Genomic DNA, 22,566 nt, shown 5'->3' on the forward strand with positions numbered 1-22,566 from the left:
ATGTGGTTGTTTTTTCTTCTGCTTTTCTAATCAATTAGCTTTAAGCGATAATATATTCAGTAATATTCTAAATTGATCAGCAGCACAAAATAAATAAATTAAAAATCCCTTGTGCCCCTTGGTTTCTGTGGCTGTTGGCTTCTGTCATATATCTTATGAAGACACTTTAAATCTCTCCGGTATGGTCATGTGCTCCTCGCCGAGAACCTTGCTTCTAGTATGGTGCTCTTATCACCATAGTCGTCATGGCTATCCCCACTGCTCGACAAGGGCGTCTCCCGTATCTCTTCAATTAACCGTGCAATATGGTGGTTTAGGGGCGTGTTAATGATAATCATGGATGACATGTTTACTGTAATAGGCTGGCCTCCTCATCATTATCTTCAAGAGATTTCTAGCAGTCAGCGAGTGCTTGTGGGTTCGTGTTCACTAGCTTCATCAGTGATCAGCTCTCTAATGTCAGCGTCATCGTCGTACCAGCGAAGTTATACCAGGTGGACGTCGGGTCCGGCCAGCCCTGCATTAACGATGCACTGTTACAAATCATGAATCTGATAACGTGGGCTTTAAACAGCGCTCTCCGTTCTTGAGTCGATGAACACTGCGTTATGGAAGCAGTTTGTGATACACACCGCAGTCAGTTCTATCCTTGCGACCTTAACCATTTGCACTGCAGGGAACAAAGGAATTCAAACTGGAGCGTTGGCATGTGGTCTATCAGTTGCCTCCTGCTTGCACTGGTGATGCATTGCTGACAGGATAACTTCAGCGCGTGGTTGATGCCCACGTCCAGTGGCTGGTTTCGCTCGTCACTTTCGGTGCCAGAAGAGCATGGTCCCCGCAGTCAGAGAAGGCAGCAGCACGTGGTGTGCCAAACAGTTAACCTTCCTATTATTTTCGTCACATCACGGTTGACCACAACAAGTCACTTGGCGAACAACTCTCCTGTCATCTCTTTCCCCACTTCTAAACTTATGCCTAGTGGCGCACCTGCCATGTAGAAAAAAGGAGAAAAAAGCTGCATGTCTTGCGTCATGCCTGAAGCGTACGAGAACTTGGCTCTCAAAGCACCGCTTCTTGCGAGGCTTGTCGATCACAAACTGCGGCCGCTGGTCACTGCCACCTATTCTCGTGTATTGAAGTATGGTAATGTGAAAGTTTCTGTGCTTTTGACAGCGCCTTTCAAAATCGCCTTTTAAAACAGTTTTGTAAGCGTCCCGGCTTTGTTGGGTGCTCAAGTTCTTCCCCTGGAGGGTGGATGTTGTCACGGAGGCACTCTTCGGTAAATGCACCTATGGATGCTTGAGTTTTAGTGCTGCGGGGCAGAGTTTAACTCGTCTCTTCGTTCGTTCAGAGTTTTGTGACAATGATTGTTCGCTGTATCTGAGACGGAGTGCCACTGGCCTAATACATACTTTGACAACCGAACTGCCCTTGTTTGTAACAAGCAAGCATTTTTTATCAGTGAGCTCAACTGTACCTCATAAAACACACAGCTGTGCTACTTAATACAACAATGCTATTGTCTCATCGCATCCGTGGCTTTCACTCTTGGTTAATTTTTGCTTGTGATTGAGCGTAACTGCTACTCAGTAGCCACCAAGCAGGGTTATACATCTCTCTTTTTTTTTTGTTGAAACTGATTTCATAAATGGAGTTCGGTGGGCTTTTTGGCTTAAGCCGAAAAATTCAAACCCTAAACATGTGGCAAGATCTATTCATTTCCATCATAATCTCATGACATGTTTTGGTCAGTTGTCGGTTCCTTTCAGATAAAAATAATTTTATGCTTGTTTTTACTGTATTTATTTTTTAGCCTTGTGTTCATTGTATGAATACAAGACATTATATTCATAAGTATTATAAACATGTTGTATAACATTGCTGGCAGATACAGCACATCTGATGAGACCCTAATGAGATGAAAACGAAGAAATCTGTTTTCTGCAGTGTGTATAAAAAGCCAACTGTTTTCTTTCATCAGAGGGCCAGTTAACAGTCAAATAAATTAACAATGCAATACGTGTAACCACCATAACTGACCTTAAAGCACCACTGGGACATACTGCTGAGGCTTTAGCTACTGTATTGCATATGCATAAATTTACATTGCTGGTGCTCAAAACACAAGACTGCACACTTTTGTGGACAAACTAAGTTTTTAATGCATTGTAGGAATAATGCAAAGCTCCCACCATGTAGTGTAATGCTCATGGCAGTTGTAAGCCCCTCACACCAAATTCCTGGCCACTTGCATATTGTGTACGCTGTTACTCCTGTTTTTTTTTTCTATCACACATAATCATTCTTGTGTTCTTTCTTGAAATTTGAGCAGTGATATTTCCTTATCTATAAAAGACCTATCAGGGAACTTTGTATTGCATAGTAGATAAGTTTACACAGAACACAGTGAAAACTAGTTACAGTTATAGTTAATTTCTTTTCTTAGATAAAGACCTCCAAAGTTAGCCAAAAACCTTCCCATGTGCCAAGTTGAGGAACTTTTAGAAAAAAGAGGCTTGAAATCAACAGGAACCGCTGGACACACTACAGTAATTATAAATGTCCTCTAAAATGTTCAGGCATGTCTTTTTGAGATATATTAAAGTATTCATAGCTAAAATTGGCAAAAACACCTGTGCGTGTAAAATACGGCCTTTTTAGGGTGCTGCATCTACTACACTAGCAATATTATACAGCCTTTCTTTATGCTGTGAATATTCATATAGTGCACAATATCTAGGCAGGATAATAAGAAAAGTCAAACGAAAACATTTTTTTTAATTGACATACGCATTTCTTCTGGTTATGTGGTTTCTTGAAGTTTACCCAATAATACTTCCTTATTTTTACGATATGTCGGTGAATTTTATATTTCTTAGTAGTCAAGTTTGTTAGAATGGAATATTAAATGTTTCAGGTTATATCTTTTTTTTTCTTTCTTTGAGATCAAAATCTACAAAGTGAGCAAAAGGAACTTTCCGTGTGTCAAGTTTGCAACAGTTTTGAAAGCAACAACTTAAAATAATGTTTATAAATCTTTAACAGTAACTGGGTGCACTCTATGCCAGTCTTAGACTTGCTGAATAAATTTTTCAGGCATCGCCTTAAAATATCAAAACCAAAGTTAGCAAAAAAAAAAAAAAAGCAGTGTCCATAAGTGTGGGAGTCCACCTAGTCCACCTCTTTGTTCAGTTTCTCCATCCTCACGGTGGAGTTGAGGTGTTTACCAAGAAGTGTGAGACTTACTGCATCTTTCATTCCTTGGCGGCCATGTCTTGATGTCGACGTATGGTACAGATCCCTAGGTGGCCTAAATTAACCCGGAGCCCTCTACTACAGTGTCCCCCCATAGCCCAAGTGTCACTTTAGAAGTCATTTCTTTGTGATCAAGAATTTTTGTGCTTGGAAATAATTTTTTCCGGAAAAAAATTACATCCCTTTTTCCTAGTCATCAAGCAATGTCAGAAACATTAGATAAATCCAAGATGTCAACCAGCCACCGACTGCATAATTTTATCTGAAATTGACCTTGCTGGAAACATTACTGTCTTTACTGAATGGGTATAGTGTTGAAGGTTTTGGATTGTGATGTATAATCAGTGAATAAATAGTGCACACTTATGTAATAAGCTGCCAGATGCCACATTCTTCAAACCGAACCTCAAAGCTTTGCATTACACAGGTCTCTATCCATTCTAGCCCTACATTTTAACATCTGCATGCTGTTTATGATAGCAGGAGGTTTGTTGTTTCAAGAAGCAAATTTTGAAATTAATCGTTGTGTGTTGTGGTGCACATAGTTGACTCTATGATATCATTGACCTTTTGTTTGCTTCCATTTTTGGAGCTTACAACTTGTTTTTATGCATTTCACACTGAATGTGCTTTTCGCCATATTGTAGCACAAGTATAGGGCCAGCTGAGAGGGAAAGACAACCTAATTTTACAAGCTTGGGTCAGACCTCTAAGACTGGCTGAGGACTGGATTGTTCCCGCTCTGCTCCCTCATGTGCCCACATTGTGGTGGGAAAGCTGTAGGAGTTGCTTTGTACACTGCTGTTGCGTCCCTCACATTGTGCGGTCACATTTCTGGGCACAGATGCAGGTTGCTCGAATGTTTGTGTTCAATTGGTCGCATTTTTGGCACTATTTATATTGCTCATTTTTGCTGATTTGCTGCCTGAAATGTAGTTATAGTGCCTGTTGTTGGCACATAAAGTGCTACTTGTAGTGCTCAAGGACCTGGCCAGAGGTCTACGTTAAAGGTTTACCCAAAAGGTTTACATGCAGTTGTTTTCCCGAAATACTCTTGAAAGAAGGCACGTGACGTTTTTTCTTGTGAAAACTTGGTTACTCATGCCCTAAAGCACTGGCTAAACAGAAATGTGGCCTATGTCAGGTGCAACTCGAATGAGGTGGCATATGCCACTCGAATGTGGCCCTGCAGCGAGTGTAACTGATTACTGTGACATCGTGGTTAATCCCCTTGCACCTGTTACCGTGATATCAGTAGGGGCTGGCGGGTGCAAGGTGATTAATTGCAGATTAACACCCATAGCTGGAGGGCCTTGTTTGAGGGGCATTTGCCACTTCATTCTTGAGTTGTATCCGACTGTAGCAAGTGCTGCTTTCATATGGTTTCAGTTCTAATTCTGTATACTGAACTGCTTTTCGCGTCTGGAATCATCACCTGTAGGGATTTTGTCCTGTGCATTTCACATGGAAGGGTCATGCTATTTGCAGCCATGCTTACAGTATGTGATGCAAGCAAAACCAGAGTTGACAAGAAAGAAAGGACCTGCACCATGTTCTGCATTCATGCTAGTGGAATCAATATCTCTTGTGTCTTCTTCTTCAGTTTCTGTACTAAGGTATACTACATAACGTAAAGGAAGGTCTAATGACATTTTCAGATGTGAATAAAAGAATGAAATGCACCAAAGTTTCTTTTGCACGAGGTGGTGCTTTCAGTGCATTAAGTGCTGCTGCTTGTTAATGATTATTTCACAGACACAAGAAATAAAAATATGTAAAACATTTTTGTGTTAAGTTAAAGTTACTACACTTCTTTTGCATTATGGAATATCGTGAGCTGCATGTTGTCATATGTTCTCCTATTGGTGTCTGATCAATCTTGCACTTCTTTTGCAGATCGGTGGCTTTTCTGGCCACAGCGAGTACCAGCTACCACCCACAGCCAAGAGTGGGACAGCGGGTGGCCCGAATCAAATGTACGAGTCTGGCCCTTCATTTGGGACCTTCCCTGCCCAACACCCACAAGCGGTGGGTGCTTTTAATGGCCATGTGCAGCAGCAGCAGCAACAGCAGCAGCAGCAGCAGCAGCAACAACAACAACAGCAGCAGCAACAGCAGCAGCAGCAGCAACAACAGCAGCAACAACAGCAGCAGCAACAGCAGCAGCAGCAACATGATGGCCGTCTGCCCATGGGCACTGAGGAGGCAGACTTCCCGACACGTCACCAGATGATGAACAATCGCCTCAAGACTCTGATTCAGACTAGGCAGAGCCAGAAGGAGCAAGGCCCTTTCCAGGGCCTGGAGAGCACTCTGGGCCCAGCTGGCAACTTTGTGCATCCGCAGCCGGCACAGCCTGACGAGCATCATCAGCAGTTCAGCCGGCAGACAGCTGACCCCCCACGGAACTTCCCTCCCTTGGCAAGGAGCAACAGCGGCAGCAGCAACAGTGGCAGCCATTCCAACGGCAATGCTCGGCCACCTTCCTCGAGTGAGCTCCCAGCTGAGGCCTGGCACGAGGCGAACCCCTCAGTGGGGCAGGCACGTGGCCGGCCAGAGCTGCCCGAGTTTGCCAAGAACGGGTCGTCATCCCAGGGGAGCAACAACTCCGAAGCTGAGTTCTCCCAGCCTGAGGATCAGAGTCGCGAGAGTGAGTTTGCAGACAGCAGTGCTGAGCCCGGTAACGCTCCCCGGGCCCCAAGTGGGCCTGCCGTGCCCACCAATGGCATGTTGCCTTACGGCAGCTTCTATGGGGCACCACAAGAGCCATCGGAAGCCAAAGCAGATGCATGTGAGAACAAGAAGACACCGTCTACAAGTGCACCATCTGCGTCAGAGGCAGACATTCGTGGTGGTGCCCCATACCACTACACTTCAGCAGCCTCCATTGGCACCACAACAACAGCCAGCACAGTAGCCAGCCACCCAAAGCAGCCCTGCAATGGACCAGCACCGCCATCGCCATTTGCAGGGCGGCAGTCGCCACGGGCAGCCTTTCAGGGGGCGCCACCATATGTGCCCCACTTAGTGCCGCCCAGCCCTGTGCGTGGAAACGAGAGTGACCCCAGCCACCAGCAACCGCGCAGTGAGAGTGAGCCTACGGATGCAGTGCAGCAGCCTTTTTTATCGAATACGACCACATCTATGAGTACATATACAAGTATTATCAGTACATATAACAGCTTCGCCACTTCGTGCGCTCCTTCCTACCTGCCGGAGCAGCCGCCCCACCACCACCACCAGCAGCTGACTGCGGCGGGGGGGTCCAAGTTTGGTGGTGATGGTGCCCAAGATGGGGCGGCTCGGGCGGGAGGGGCGCCCGACATAGATGCTGGTCGTATTGCTGCTGTGGGCGAATACCGAGGACTGGAGTTGGGCCTGGGGCCCCTTGGGGGACCGCCGCCTCCTTTTGGGGGATTTGCCGAGGCGCCCTTGGGCTATGCGGGCCCCCCTTTCCCTCTGCCCCCCATGGGCCCCCCAGGGGCGGCGCCTTTCGCCCCCCTCAGTCTGCCTGGCGCTGACCCATGGTGGGAGCGACTTGAGCGGCTGCGCAGCAATGCCAAGGCAGAGCCCCCTGCCTGCGACTGCCTCTCACCAGAAGATGCTCGTGAGTACCCCCGAAGCCCCTCTTCAACCCTCCCAGCAACACATTGAGGGCTCCCAAGTGTATGGGGGCTGTTTGGCTTGTCAGGGGCCCGTCATGGTGCTGGCATCACATTGGGACTGTCAGTTTCTCTGTGTGCCTCCTCTTGTTATTGGTTCAGGCATGAGGTCTTACACCGTAAACTAGCAGCTAGCATTGAGGAGCTGGCAGCATGCTCCAGGATGGCTCACACCTAGCCATGCCCAGTTCTGGTAATGTTTGCCATCTGGGCAGCGTGGATTTCAGTGGCCATGTGCTGGTTTGCTAGTATCAGTGTCTGCTTCTACTTCTGATATCGCAAGACCATTTAGGAATTTTGGACCATTGCAAGGAGCCTCATTTACTTGCTGCTGCAACTGACTTAAACACTGTGGCTGACTTTTGCAAGCCAAATGGCCCCAGTGCCAAGAGCGTTATGCTGCTTTCTACTTTGGTGCCACTGGCAATGTCTATGCAAGAACATGCAGGAACTTTTGTGTTTATTTCTGAGATGTTCATGGTCTTAAAGGGCAACTGTATAGGTTTTAGAAATCGACCAGCTTAAAGGGGTTGAATGTGTGAAACTTGAAGATAAAGCACGCGAAGTCCTTTCAGACTAGCATTTGAACACGACTGTCTTCAAGCTGCAGTGCACAGGGCAAGTAGGGGGCGCATCATAACGTCATCAAAGGTACCAGTATATTCCAAATGCATAAATGCTTGCTTTCAAGGAAAAAAAACTAACGCCACCGAATGCAAAGGCCGCTGAGCTTTGTTTGGCAGCATCCAATGAGGCACGGCAGGGTGTGGTTGACGGGAGTGCAAATTTGAAATCATACCTTCCGTGATGTCACGCCAAGCTTCTCCGTACTCGTCTGGTGCTGTGAGGAGAAACCTAAAATTTAATTGTTGGGTCGATTATGTCAATATTTTAAATGCTAGGGCTAAAACACTTTGCACGCTTTACCTATGGCCTGTACAGAATTGAATCCTTGAATAGTGCTGAATTCTCAAAAAAGTGGTGCAGTTGCCCTTTAAGGCTGAATGCTGCGATGTTGTTATTGGGTGTGACAGCAAAGATAACCTTGCTTGGGTGCTGCCGGTAGCACCACAGTGGTGTTGTACGCATCTTGCTCTTTCGTTCCAAGTTCTGTGTCCATTTACAATGCCAAGGAGCTGTTCTTACCTTTTTGCCAGTGCAGTCTTACTGTAGTTGAAACTCAAGTGTCCCTGTTGAAGCATTTGGATCCAATATTATTTTTTTAAAATGAGCAGTGTACTGTGATCAATAATTACTGGTAGAAAAATGCAATAAAAAAATTTGTCTCATATTTTAATATGAGAATGGGAAGGTTCTGTATTAAATTCTTACCACCCACCATACCGTATGGCTGATCTGGCAGTACCCGCACAGCATTTTTGAAACTAATGAAAAGAAAGTTTGGTTGGCCCATTGTAAAATGCTGGCTTTGGTCCTTGGTAAAATGAATTATCAATCACTAACATGCTTTTCCTTTTTTTTCTTTTGCTTCCTTGACTCAGTTTGTAGCAAGTCATGGTTCATTTATGTCCTTCTAAGACTCGCATCATGGATGTTTATTTCACGCTAAAAAATGGTATTATATTTAGAGAGTTATTGAAGGTTCGGAACTTGCAGGTCTGCTGTGCACATTAGTCCTTGGAAGGTGCAGTCACCTTATTTTCTTTTTTAACCTACAACAAAAGAGAAAAAACAAACAAAAGATCAACCTAGTAGCACAAATTGTTACTGTGAGTGAAATGTTGTCTCTGTTGCCAGGTGTTGCATAATGTTTGCCAGTGTTCCACGGCCATATGCCAGCATTGTAAGCTTTCTGATATCCAGCAGCATTCAGGCAACATGCAATATCTTCAGAGTACCAGTGTGGTAAAAATATAGATAAGCCAGTGTTCCAGGCTTTATCTTTTGCTATGCATACAGGGATAATGTAATTCAGCTGAAGACCTTTCCATTTATATGTAGTAGAGCAAATTGACCCTCCCATAAACATACGCACTGCACCGATATCCGTCTAGATGCTGTCTGGTAGCCCTCTGCGAGCACTTTGGCGGTAGATTCTTTTGGATTGTATGCAAGCATAAGCACAGGTTACCACTTCTAATCGAGCAGATATGTGGCGGTTGCATGCGTTACGCTAGTGGTGTATTGTAATCTCTGTTGTGTACTCGTATTTTGTAGAACCTTGATTACTGATTTGCACGTCCACGAATGGCAGGCCTGCTTCTGTAATGTTATTTTAGTTTTAATGGATACTTGGCTACCGTATTTTCCGGTGTATAAGATGCACCCTTGTATAAGACGCACCTGCCATTTATGCAGGCTGTCATTGAAAAAGTTAGTATATAAGACGCACCCCAATTTACTCAGTTAGGCTAGTGAGGCTTAATTAAACATGCTTGTGTGACCATCGTGAAATGCACCGCACCTGTGAGTTCTTAAGCAACGCTAAGTGATCGATAAGGCAACACTCATGCCATACCCGCCCACTTTTGAGCAAAAAAAAAAAGCGAAAGAACTCTCCTTATGTCCATAAGAACATTTTACTTAAAACCTTCGAAGTCTTCATCTTCGGAAGCGCTATCAAAAAGTTTGCCCGTTTCTGGAGGCAATTCAGCTGAAGCATTCTCTTTGCACAACGCACGTACTACATACACAGCAAACAAAGTTGCAAAGGGAGACTAAAAAAAAAATTCCGGCTTGTCTTGACTTGTCCTGACAATGGCGAAAAGCGCGATTGTCGCCATCTTTTGACGTTTCACATTACTTTTGCTTGGGGCCTCCGAAATGGCCGCGGGTTTATGATCCCCGAAGTCATCATCCCCGACGTTTCATGATACAGTTCACCTAAATAAGTTGCGCATGGCGGTCCCCGTATCATAGCCGTGTTACAACTGTGTTATTGGTAGCGATATTTTTCCGGTGAAAAAAGCTTGAACATGAACCTGAGTAATTTCTGAACTCTCAAAAAAAGAAAGCCAAAAAATTCGCATATAAGACGCACCCTTGTATAGGACGCAGCAGCAAGATTTTTGAAAAAAAGCCGCGTCTTATACACCGGAAAATACGGTATATGCCGTGGAATTGCCTGTGGCCAGTGCCAGAATAAAAGTGAAAATTATCTTTACCCAGTGCTGTAGCAATGCTTGCATATGTCGTGAAAATGTGGCCCAGGGTGGTCAGAGTCTGGTACACTGACGCAGCCTTTCAGGGTACTGTTGGCACTGTTACAGTAGTAATTTGTGCTACTAGGGAGATTGGTTTTATTCAGCTAACTCTATGAGCACAAATGTGGGAATAGATATCAGACTCATTGTGATTTGTAATTTCAGTATCTCACTGAGTTTTACTATTTTTATCAATGTTTTAAGTCATTGCAGCATCTGAGAAGGTTGTTTGAACTGTGTTGTCAAAAGGCTAAGAATGGCTCCTGTGAACTGTCAAGATTTTTTTTCTTATTCTTCATAAGCAAGGCAAAAAAATGTAAGTAAAATGCATTGCCTTAAATCAACCCGCTCTTTAAGTGACTTGAATATCAGTGGATGACTTGCAAAGTGACTAGTGCCACGAATGTTGGAATTTTTAACGAGTGTGTAGTTGTGATTATGCCCTGTTTACTTGGTTCATCAATGGTTGTTATGATCAGTCAGGCTTAATAAAGTCAAAATTCTGTCTCATCAAATTCAAAGACGCGGGTTCGATCCCGGCCGCGGCGGTTGAATTTCTTTGGAGGAGAAATTCTAGAGGCCCGTGTACTGTGCGATGTCAGTGCACGTTAAAGAACCCCAGGTGGTCAATTTCCGGAGCCCTCCACTACGGCGTCTCTCATAGCTTTGGGACGTTAAACCCCATAAACCAACCAACCCAAATTTTATTACCATGGCTCCAATGCTTTGTCAAAATGTGGTGACGTTCACCTTGCAAGCCTTTCATTGTGCAGGTTCTGAAAAAGTATCAGACCAAAATGGTGTTTGGGGCCAAGCTACAAAACAACGAGCAGTCCTCTCTTACATTGTTTTGGTGATGTCTGTCCACAGAAGCTTTTACTGAGAGCGTGCAGCCAGCGATTAGCTCTAGTGTTCCCAAGAGAGCACACATTATTTTGTTTGGTCATCAAAGGGGTTTGATGAGAGACACAGTTTGCACATAGAGATATGCTGAAAGCTACTGGCTGCTTGAATGGGTGTCTTAAAATTGTTTTTTGAAAGTGCTGTTACCTGGAACAGGATGGCCAAATGTGTGAACTACTGTGAATAGGTGGATTGCCTTACTGTTCTGGAGCACTGTTTCGAGATTTTCATTTTACTCCCAAGGCACTGAGCATTTAGCAAAGGATTATGCAAGAAAATGCAACTGCAGAAGTCCTTATTGTCCTCAGTTTGTCACTTCCACGCACACTGCAAGCACTGGCCTTACTCACTTGGAGTAACTTCCCGTAGGTCAGGCTAGGAATCACTAATGCGGCAGATTTATTTATGGTGTGGCTGTACAGTGAAGTGAATGCAAGTGTCACAACAGCAGTGAACATTTATACAGAGACTTATGCAAACAGGGGCACCCCACGGGTGTGCCCAGGTAACATTCCCTCCCTTGTAAACAGATTGTGTCGCGCTACTAGCGACCCATTGAAATGTGGGGCTAGCTGCTGATTGCCGCTGGTGGATAATGATGCAAACTTGTGCCAAATGAAGGGTGCGGCTGAGCGACTACTGCTTTATTTTTGTGGAGTTTTAGCTAATGTATTGTAGCAGGTGGCACTTGTCAGGAAGCTGCCCTTCTAGGAGTCCATCTTGTCCCATCGTGTTTATGGTTATCTATGCACACACACACAGAAAGCGTGGAAGGCCTGAGAAGAAGGTAAACTGAACCTACATGGGTTAAGGTTAGCAGCCGAAGCTGTCTTTTGCACTTTGTTTCGTGCGCAGGATTTTTCGGGCATTAACTTATTGTGCATTGCTTCGGGCATCTTGTTTCTCTGATGGGAGGGCTGGGCTAGCGAGCGTGAGGAAATTTCTTTTATTCTTGGGGTGCTTGAGACAGTGCACAGAAACTGCCTTTACTTTCTGTAGGACATGCTGTCTTCAGTACCACCAATTAGTGAGGCAGTGAAACCAAAGAACATATCATCTGACGCTCAAATGTGGGGAAGGCCTTGGTAAACATGCCGTGACCAGAAATGTGTCTGCTCACTTGCCTTTTAAAGCTTTCTGTGCTTTTTGTTGTACATTTGTGTCATTCATTTTTGTAGTCTGTCATTGTAGTCTTTCATGCATTGTTTATGTGCATTTTTGGTTTTATTTCTACCTCAGCCTTACTTTCCACCCCTGCTGTTTTGTCCTGATGAGTGGTGTCTGTGTTTACAACATTGTGGTTTTCTTTTTAGTTATGCCTTTGTTCTTGCAATGTGATTGTTTTGTATTCGTGCTCTTAGTGTTTTTCTGCACTCAGGGAAGGATCAGCTTGAGATTATTGCATGCACCTGGAACAAAAAATGCCGCTGGAAACTTCGATGAGCGTATTCTGTTTTTCTGCTGACTTCTTTATTGCACATTTGGAAATGCTATGAAGTATGTGGATTGCTTTTGTGCCCCTACTTAATTGTACAATCTTCGTAACTATATAATTTTTTTTTTGTGTGCAACCTTTCAACATGAATAGTTGTTTAAAAAGTGTTTGCTTGATCATCGAGTGAACAGATGAGATGTACAACATTTATCAATACTCTTCGCTACTATACACAACTTTTTTTACACTGTGCCATAGATTTTTCTAAATATATAGAAACTCAGGTTTTGAAATGTGTGAGAAATAAATCCCTTTCATTTCAAAATCAAATGCAACAATGTCTGATTTTGCTTCTTTCCTGTGGGTGGCCCACAGTTGTGGGTAACCTATGAGGTCAGTCATTGACCCGTGGAAGGCTTTTCTTTCCTTTTTGTTTTCTCTGCGTACAGAGAATCGGCAATCATTTTTACAGTACGTAGCTTTTACAAGCATCTTCAGAACCATCTATGATGATAGAACATGCCCTGGCTAAGTAAAAGCAATGTGTAGCTTCGAATTTTTTCTGTTTTGTGCTGCCTTGTGGGCTCCTGGTTCACCTTCGTGCTTATCTCTTGCTCCTCTCCTCCCAGAAACAATTGAAGCCTCGCACTAATTACACATGCTTCCGCACTGTACTGTTCAGTACTTCCTGTGTGAATGTGGCAGCATTCATCTTCAGAGTTACACATTGTTTTATTGGCATTTAGGATGGGTTTGAGTCTAATCGTTAATAAAGAATATATAGATGCCTTACACTCGTGGCATGGAAAGGGCCCTCATTGGTCTACTCTGCACTTCATCATAAGTGCAAACACATTTCAAAATGACTGCTCTTAGAGCAACCTGAGTTGTAAAAAAGGTTTTGGTTCTGTGTGGTGATGGGAATTTTTGCAGCAGCAACCTTAACCCAACCTCTTTTCTCTTTTGCTGTTTTGTTCACATATCCCTTTTTTCTACCCTGGCATGTCTGAACCTCTCGGCCTGTCCTTCCTATGACTGCTTGCCTTTCCTTACCCTTTATTTAGCTGGTAGTCCTTTGTGAGCAGTCTTTTGTTGGGTGCCCCTCCCATTCCTCCTGCTTAAGCTTTGCATGGCCTTGTTGATACTAAGTTTCTTTGCATTTCAGTTTTTTTCATTTACTTTTTATCAAGGGGACAAAAGTAATCCACAACTTCACAGTTTTACAAATGTACTTTTAAATGACTGAAGAATCTTCTTTCCACCTTTCATCATTCATCTGTTTTTATTCACTTGTCTCAGTTGTGTAGAATTTCATTTTGAAAGAGGTTGCAAATGTTTGCATCATCACCAGGATGTGCAGTCTGCTTCTGGAAGGGCTGAAAATGTGCAAATTTTCTTATTTGTGCGGGCCACATGTTATATATTTCATATGTGGTTCTGAGGAATGTGCCGACAAAAGGTGTAGTGCTGACCCAGTGCAAAATGCTGTTGTAGCAGTGTTGGCATTTTACATCTGGAGCATCTTATTATATTTCATATATCACTGTTATTGCACTGGACTGCCTGAATGGAAGAGACATGACAACCTCTAGATGTAGGAGGAATGCTAGTGCCAACAACAGGTTAAGTGAATAGTGCTAAAAACATGGAAAACCTGTATTTTGAACCGTTCATGAAAGGAAGCCTTAACCTTTCAAACTCTAGTACAAGCAGAAATGATTGAGTGTGCACTTAGACAAAGGTCACAACTTGCAAACTTCATCAGTATCATAGCCAAGATAAATAAGGCTATGAGGAGGGGTCTCTGTAATTGGCGGTTTTAAGTTGTAACGAAGATGGACAGTAGCACAACACAAAAGGGATGATGGATGAAGAGAGAAGACTGGGAGTTGCACTTGTCTGTCTCCTTCCATCATTCCTTCTGTCAGTGATGTTCCATGCAGTAAAAAAGTTCTGTTAGTAGACCCCAAAAAATTCCTATTTGGGGCACTTTCACTGAAGCAATTTCAAAAATTGCTGCAGTTCTCCCTGTGTGATTTAATAGTACTTTTTCATTAATCCTTGCTGTTCATCAAGATTAATGAAGCACAGAGTGCAGGAATTTTGCAAGGGAAGTGTGCAAAAAATTCTGCTAATATTTAAAATTCTTTGAAAAGTCTTGGAAGATTCCCTTTAGGCCCAATTTTAGGCCAAAAGTTCCCTTATACGGAGAAAATTTCCCGAATTGAACATCACTACCTTCTCTGTTGCGCTATAGCCTCATTGTTATGTAATACCAACATGCCGAAATATCTTCTTTGTCAATTTTAAGTTATGTTCAGCTGCCATGCGCATATTTAGCATCAGATTATTGGTTTACTGCTGAGGTCATTTTGCAGGCCTTTCTCTCTTTTTTAGTTCATGTGGAATCCAGGTCATGTTAGTGTGCGCAGTGTTAGCGGATTTGTTCCTCTGGTAGCATAGGTTATCATTCTTTACATACTCTTGTTTGGTTAGGTGGTGATTGGTAACAGGAGCTGTACTTTTGCTCCTGCTTAGCAGTTGACATCCTGCACTCAGTATATTGTTGGTATTGTTGAAATGTGCAGCTGGGGTGTTGTGCTGCAGTAGTGTGGTGTGAAGGAGCCCTTTGTTCAGAACTTGAACGTCACTATTTCTAGCTGTTGAGCATGAAGCGCTTGTTGGGCCCCGTCTCGCCTGTTCTCACAGGAACATGACTGACTGGAACCTGCGGGAAAATATGACCATAATCACATGATCACCTTGCCTTTCCTTGTTCCTGCTTGATTGCCTCCTATCTCATACTGCTGGTGTTTTGGTACAGGCAGGTAGGGGGCTTAAGATTTGCAGTAAAAAAAAAAAACCTTTACGTAAATCAATCTGCACTACAAGAAATAACATGAATAAGCTAGGTCTATTGGTTTTTGTAAATACTTGCAATTTATTTAGAGCTGTTAGTGAAAAATAGTGGGACAGGATACACATGCCACACCTAGCAGTGTATTGTTAGTGCTTGGTACTGCAGCTATAAGATATACACATTGGATGTGACCTGTGCGTTATGTACAGCAGGCTACACAGTCTTTGCAATTCCTTGGAGAACATTTCAGGGAATCTAGATAACATATTCAATTAAGGGGGAGGAGGGTCTTAAAAAAAAATTTTTTCTTAATGAAGACAGATTAATGAAACTTGAGGAAATGCATTTTTACATGCTGATTCCAATTATGTCATTTAATTTTATGTAGAACAAGTCGTTGCTCACTTATGTAGTATGGCTTATGGGGGTTTAACGTCCCAAAGCGACATAGGCTATGAGGGACGCTGTAGTGAAAGACTTGTTTCAACCACCTGGGGTTCTTTAACATGCACTGACATCGCACAGTACATGGGCTTCTAGAATTTCGCCTCCATGGAAATTCAACCACTGCGGCTGGGATCGAACTCGCGTCTTTAGGGTCAGCAGCTGAGTGCCATAACCACTGAGCCACCGCAGTGGGCACTTATGTAATACGTTATGTAACTTTTTGCTGAGGGGTTTCAAGAAACTTTGCTGCAGGGAACTCCTCAAAATGCATGCCATTGGTTCTCTTGATGTCAAGGTATGTAATAAATATAACGTTATCCTGCCTATCATAAAAGTTGAGTCATAAGGTTTTGAATTTGCCACTTCAGAAACAGAAAGAAAAATTTGTATTCCTCTTTTTGAAGTGACAACATCAAAGCCCTATAACTCTCTATGATAAGTCTAATGATAATTTTAGCCTTATTGCATACCTTGATTTCAAGAGAAACCAATGGCATGCATGATAGCAAGTTCCATGTGCAAAATTTCTTGAAATTTCTTGAAAATACCATGTTACATCAGTGCACAATGACTTACTTTACATAAAATTAAATGACATCTTTGGAATCAACTTTAAAAAAAATGTGTGTTTCCCGAAGATTCGATAGTTGTGACTTCATTAGTAGTAAAAAGTTCTTAAAGACCCTCTTCTCTTCTTAATACTGTGTACTCATTCTTGAGTACACATGCGTAATAAAGACAATGCACTAGGAACACGTGTGACATTCATAGTGTACACTGGCGGTGTACTGTGTATGTACACTGTGCATGCCTTGTGCATTCCTCCTTAGTCGTCCTTTTTTTTTTTTTTTGCGCCAGCGCATATATTCAACAATTGATGTGGTCGTTGAGCACTTATTATTGGAAGGTGGGGGCCCTAATTCAGTTGACCATCATCATCTACTGAACATTTAAAACGACATACTTTGTGGGCATTGGGCTGTGTCGGAGCTCCATAGTTGTCCATCTAACATTAAAACTACCTGCTGTGCACTGTAGAGATCCATCCTAGCAGAAAGGTGCAGCAGTATAGATGCAGTTGCTGAAGCATTTTGAGATGCTTAGTGGAGCTTAGTGCTTAGTGGAAAGTGTCTACATTCAGCTTAATGTTATGACTAAGTATCAATAATATGTTCGAAAAGGTTACCGAAACACTGTTTTGCCTCTAATATGCATTCAACATTTGGAGTAGTAACCATGAAGTAGCATTCAAGTATGAATGATTAAGTATGAAGCAATAAGGGACCACAGGATGGTATTGGATGCCCAACACTGCCACATAGTCCTTGATTAACGTATGAGGTCACAAAGTACTATAAAAGAGCTTTTACCAACACTGTACCCACTTCGAGTTATTGATCAAAAGAGCTTTTAGGATAACAAGTACTCAAGGACTTGCGGTGCTTAGAACTCTAGACCGATCTGTTTCAAAGGGACAACCTTCACTCATGCCTTCTTGACCGTCGGAGGAGTATGTTGCCATAGGGGCTGGTAGAAAACTGTCTATCTAGGTATGCGTGTAATTTGTGGCTATTTATTTATTCTGCATGGTTTTTACTTTTCGAGAAATTCTAGAACTAAGATTAGCTAATGATGCCAGCCTGAAAGTTACGGGAACCTGGTATGCTTTTATATTATGAAAGTGGTAAAATAACATTGTGATAGGGAATGTAATGTACTATCAGTAGCAAAAGTTACAGCACGTTTATTCTTGGAAAAAAATATTATAGGTCTGCCTCGCGAATCACTCGCACGGTTTTGTTGCCATCGAATAGAACATGCACATCCCATCATACTTGGACACATTTTCAGGCAGCGGGATTACGTGACTGCGCCAGAATAAATTTTTTTACGCACACTCGCACCATAAATTATTGTTGCCGGTGGTACATTTAGCACAAAAAAAAAAAAAAACTACTGCAGGAATACATTTGTCACTTGAGGCCTGCTGGACATAATACTTCACCTTTGTGTGTGGCAGAACCTTGAAAAGGGAGTTAATCTGTTGGAAGTACTATAGCACATGGCAACACTACAGAACAAAGTTTTTATTATGGTGCCACCCAGAGCAGCTCTGTGGAGGGAGCGCTGCATAGAATACCAGGCTTTCGGAGAAAGAGTGCAAAAGTGTTGGTAGTGAAAGGATGGCTGATTTCACCGACTCACGTGAGATTACAAAATTGATACGCATACTGAGGTTTCAGCAAGAAGATGTTCATGCTTTCACCTGAGTAAATTCAGCTATTATGCACTTTCTTATGGAAGTGTGGGATGTCCTTCACTTTAATCAACACAGAAAGGCATTAGGTTTTCTTATGGCAGAATGTTATGTTCGTGACCTTAATCCAGAGTGCAGCTCAAACATAATGTCCTCTTTTCCAGGAACCTTTAGTTTCTTGAGCACTTTCAACTGTAGTGTGGCTGTGCAAAAGAGTAGAAAGCGTTTGTACCAGTACTTGTCTGGTACCACTACTTCTAACGGCGCTGCAAAAATGAGGTCTTTTGGTCACTACTGCTCTCTTTGAAACGAACATTTTCAAAAGCAAAGTGTAATTTCAGCATCTGGTGAAATCAAAACATTCATTTATGCACTCAAATCTCTTTCTGGCTACTGAATCGCAGCTGTAGTGGTCAGGTTCGAAGCCATGTACTCTGTACTCTGGCTCGGGAGGCGAGGAACACTGAAGGAACACTGAAGGCTTAAGAGGATGGATGAACTCCTATTACACTCCTGATGTAATGAACACAGAATAAGGAAAGTATAGATAAAATTTCAAAATGCAACTGTGTGTTACCTGTATTGGTACTGCTACGTACGCTGCCCCTAGACACAGGCCAAGTTACACAGTAGTGTTCTTCCATTTCTGAGGTGCCACACATTAGTACCTCATACTTATGTTGCTGAATGTTTTAGAAATGCACAACACTCAATTAAGAAGCACCTGGGACTCAAAGTACTTAATTATGAAACGGTAGTGGGGTGTTTTGTTGTAAACAATAAGCAAGGCATGCCTTTTGTCTGTGAGCTAGACTGCAAGATATTTTTGTTCACTAGTGGGTGGTCTTGCCCTTGGCAAGACTTTTGTGTACTTTTGGACGTAGAAAAAGAAGAAAGCTGGTGTGGCATTCTGGAGCTGAAGCACTTTATATGTCCTTTATTTGCCATTTTCTAATTTTATAAATATTAAATTGTCTTAATGTAATTAAGAAAAGGTGATGAACTGCAAATAATCATCATTATCAGCCTGATGTCTCTCCAATAACCCCTGCCCTGTGCCAGATGCAGCCACTGTATCCCTGCAAAGTTTTTAATCTCATCTGCCCACCTAACTTTCTGCCGCCCTCTGCTATGCTTGCCTTCTCTTGGAATCCACTCCATTACCCTTAAGGACCAGTGGTTATCTTGCCTTAGCATTACATGCCCTGCCCAAGCCCATTTCTTCCTCTTGATTTCGATTAGGATGTCATTAACGCGCATTTGTTCCCTCACCCACTCTGCCCACTTCCGGCCTCTTAATGTTACACCTACAATTCTTCTTTTCTAGCTCGCTGCGTTGTCCTTAACATATGCTGAACCCTTTTTGTTAGCTTCCACGTTTCTGCCCCATAGGTGAGTACTGGTAAGACACAGCTGTGGTATACTTTTCTCTTGAGGGATATTGGTAAACTGCCATTCATGATTTGAGAGAACCTGCCATATTCGCTCCACCCCATTCTTATCGTTCTAGTTATTTCACCCTGATGATCCGGATCAGCGGTCACTACCTGTCCTAAGTAGACATATTCTTTTACCACTTCCAGCACCTCACTTGCCAATTGTGAACTGCTGTTCCCTTGCGAGACTGTTGAACATTGCCTTGGTTTTCTGCATGCTAATTTTAGACCCACTGTTCTGCTCTGCCTGTCTAACACATTAATCTTGCTTTGCAGTTCCTCTCCTGAATGACTTAGCAAGGAAATGACATCAGACAATTGCATAACACCATCTGCCGGGCTAGTTGATTGCGATCCATATGTATCAGCAACGCGAAGTACAATTGCAGATTACTTAGGTATTCTCCATTAACTCTTATCCCCAACTCTTCCCAATCCAGGTCTCGGAACACCTCCTATAAATAGGCGGTGAATAGCATTGGCAAGATCGTGTCTCCCTGTCTGACACCCTTCCTGATTTGAATTTTATTACTGACTTTATGAAAAGCTACGGTAGCTGGGCAATTGTTATAGATATCTTCCAGTATTTTCTCATAAGACTCTTCTACACCCTGATTTCGCAATGCCTACGTGACTGCTGAGGTTTCAGTGGAGTCAGTGCTTTCTCGTAATCAATGAACGCTATATATAGGGGTCGGTTATACTCTGTGCATTTCTCTATTGCCTGATTGATAGTGTGAATATGGTCTATTGTTGAGTATCCATTACGAAAGCCTGCCTGATCCTTTGGTTGATTTAAGTGTAAGGTTGTCCTGATTCTATTTGCGATTACCTTAGCAATATCTTGTAAGCAACAAACAGTAAGTTGATCGGTCAAATTTTTCCAAGTCCTTGACGTCTCCTTTCTTATGAATTAAGATAATGTTAGCGTTCTTCCAAGCTTCTGGTTTGTTCGAGGTAATAAGGCATAGTGTATACAGGGTGGCTAGTTTTTCAGCACAATCTCTCCGCTGTCCTTCAACAGATCTGCTGTTATCTGATCCTCACCAGCTGCTTTCCCCCTTTGCATCAAAGAAGTAAAGAAATACCAAGAAAGTAAAGGAAGGTTTAGGAAGCAAAGAAAGCCTTAGGAGCAGTGCAAAATGAACTGTAAATACTGCTTTTTTGGAAGCACAAACAGAAGCCAAGCTCTATGAGTGCATTATTTTACAAAGCCATGTCTGTTGATTATGTATGTATTGAATCAGTATTGTTGCGTTATTACATGGAAGGGGAAGTTGTTGTAGTTCTTAGTAGTTTTTACATATGATGGTAGTATTGAACACTGCAAGGGACCTTGAGTTCATGAATAAACACATGCTGGTCTTATCTAATTCACTAATTTATGAGAAAAGATCATTGCACATACGGAAGAGCTCTTAAGAACTGTGTAATGAGAAGTTCTCCTAGAATATGGTTGAATTTCTCTGTTGGAATCTTCCAAATCTTTTATCCCCTTTTTGGAGTGTTATTGGGTTTGTAGAAGCATTTGCATCATGCATCACTGTTGATGCAAGAAACATGGTACAGGGGTACTAGTCAATGAATGGAAACCTAAAAAGTCACTATATTGCTTCATGCCACTCGCAAGTTGAACTTAAGTTTTACCCTCGCAAGTGTATTAGTGATTACTTTAGCTTCAGTGCTCGAACGAATCGAATGAATGAATGATTTTGTGAAGAAAAGGAGGGGCGGTGGCCATTGCATGGTGAAAGGGAAAGGAATTGGGATTGGGCGAGGTATTGCTCTTTAGCATCTTTCTAGATCTGCGTGTTGATTTTCTCACATTACCAAATGGAGCTTGCACTGTAAGTCCATAGGCTCATGAGTGCTTCTTCGGAGCCCTTGTTAGGGAACACCCAGTTGTCATATGAGTGTTTGTGTTATGGTTTACAGACAATGCTATGCAAATGAACAATGCTTGGGGCGGCTTGTCTACAGTGCGAGCATAGGGCACTCCGCCTTTTTCATACAGCTGCACTGCGCACACACACCCCTCCTCCTTCAGCTCCACTGGTTGAAAACAAACATGCAGCTCTTACTGCACAAGCACAGTTCATGTTAGCACAGACACATGTGGCAGGTGGCGACAGCTGTCGAGCACACACTTGCCAATTCACAGGTGCATTTGGTGCCTCGTAGAACTGGATCACGCCTGCATCTCCCTTTTGCATTTCAATCAGTAGCAGATTAATTTTCGCCACTCCTCGGAGAGCACCACATCTTGTGAAAAAGGTAGATTGGCGGACCTGGTGGTTGGTGATTATTTGTAGCCTTGCAAGCTTTCTTGTACCATTTCCACCGGAGTAGTACACCTAGTAGGTTACCACTGTTCTGGCCTGAGTTTTGTTTAAAAACATTTTATGGCTCTGCCAAGCTTGAAATGGGTTGGGGCCTCAATCGCATGGCAGCTTTATGTTCCTCGGGGAGCTTGGATCATTGATAATGATTCTGATTCCAAGCTGGGGCGGGATGGTGGTGCAAGTCTACGTCGGGTCAGTTTAGCTTGGTTAAGTGCGCTCTCAACATTTTTTCAGTGTGATAAAACTGAGCATGCAACATTCCAAACAATGTTTGATTCGCGCATTGCCAGACTCTGAAAGCGATGGTACAGCCCAATAGAACATGTGTAAGCCAGCCATTTCAAATTTCCCTCACTATAAAATGCAAGTTTTCTGAGGCTGCATTTTAACCACAACTTGTGCTTAGTCTGTTTTAGATGGTGTCTATGAACATATTCAAGTCTTCTGAGGCTGTATTTTAACCACGACTTGTGCTTAGTCTATTTTAGATGGTGTCTGTGAGCATATTGCATAAAGACCACAAGGCACTTGCACTTAATGTGTGTAAAAAAAAAAAGGGAAATCTGAATTGAGTAGCACGTAATGTCTGATTCCATGCCAAGCCCTTTGGCTCAAAAACTACCCGAGAGATGTGGGCCATGCATGAGGGTTCGGTGATACAGTAAAATTATGCTGCTTGTATTACTTCTGCTTTTAGCCAGTGGAATCATGATGGGTGCTTTCTCTAGTGAAAAACCAGCTTTGTTTTTCTTCCGTCTCTATCAAAAGTGTCATTTGTCTGGAGCTCTCTGCTTCTGGTTTC

General features: G+C 42.9%; 1 protein-coding gene across 5 annotated transcripts in view; it reads left to right on the forward strand.

Moving 5' to 3' along the window:
- Tet (Ten-Eleven Translocation (TET) family protein) overlaps nt 1-22,566 on the forward strand; it is a 185,756-nt gene that overhangs the window by 133,527 nt on the left and 29,663 nt on the right. For all 5 annotated transcript variants that reach the window (XM_089582649.1, XM_089582651.1, XM_089582650.1 and 2 more), the window contains one exon: nt 5,155-6,865. In XM_089582649.1, coding sequence (XP_089438775.1) covers nt 5,155-6,865 — 1,711 coding nt within the window. The remainder of the gene's footprint in view (nt 1-5,154; nt 6,866-22,566) is intronic.

Source organism: Amblyomma mixtum, chromosome 3, assembly GCF_055824585.1.
Source record: "Amblyomma mixtum isolate Tamu chromosome 3, ASM5582458v1, whole genome shotgun sequence".
In the NCBI taxonomy this organism is placed as follows: Eukaryota; Metazoa; Arthropoda; class Arachnida; order Ixodida; family Ixodidae; genus Amblyomma; species Amblyomma mixtum.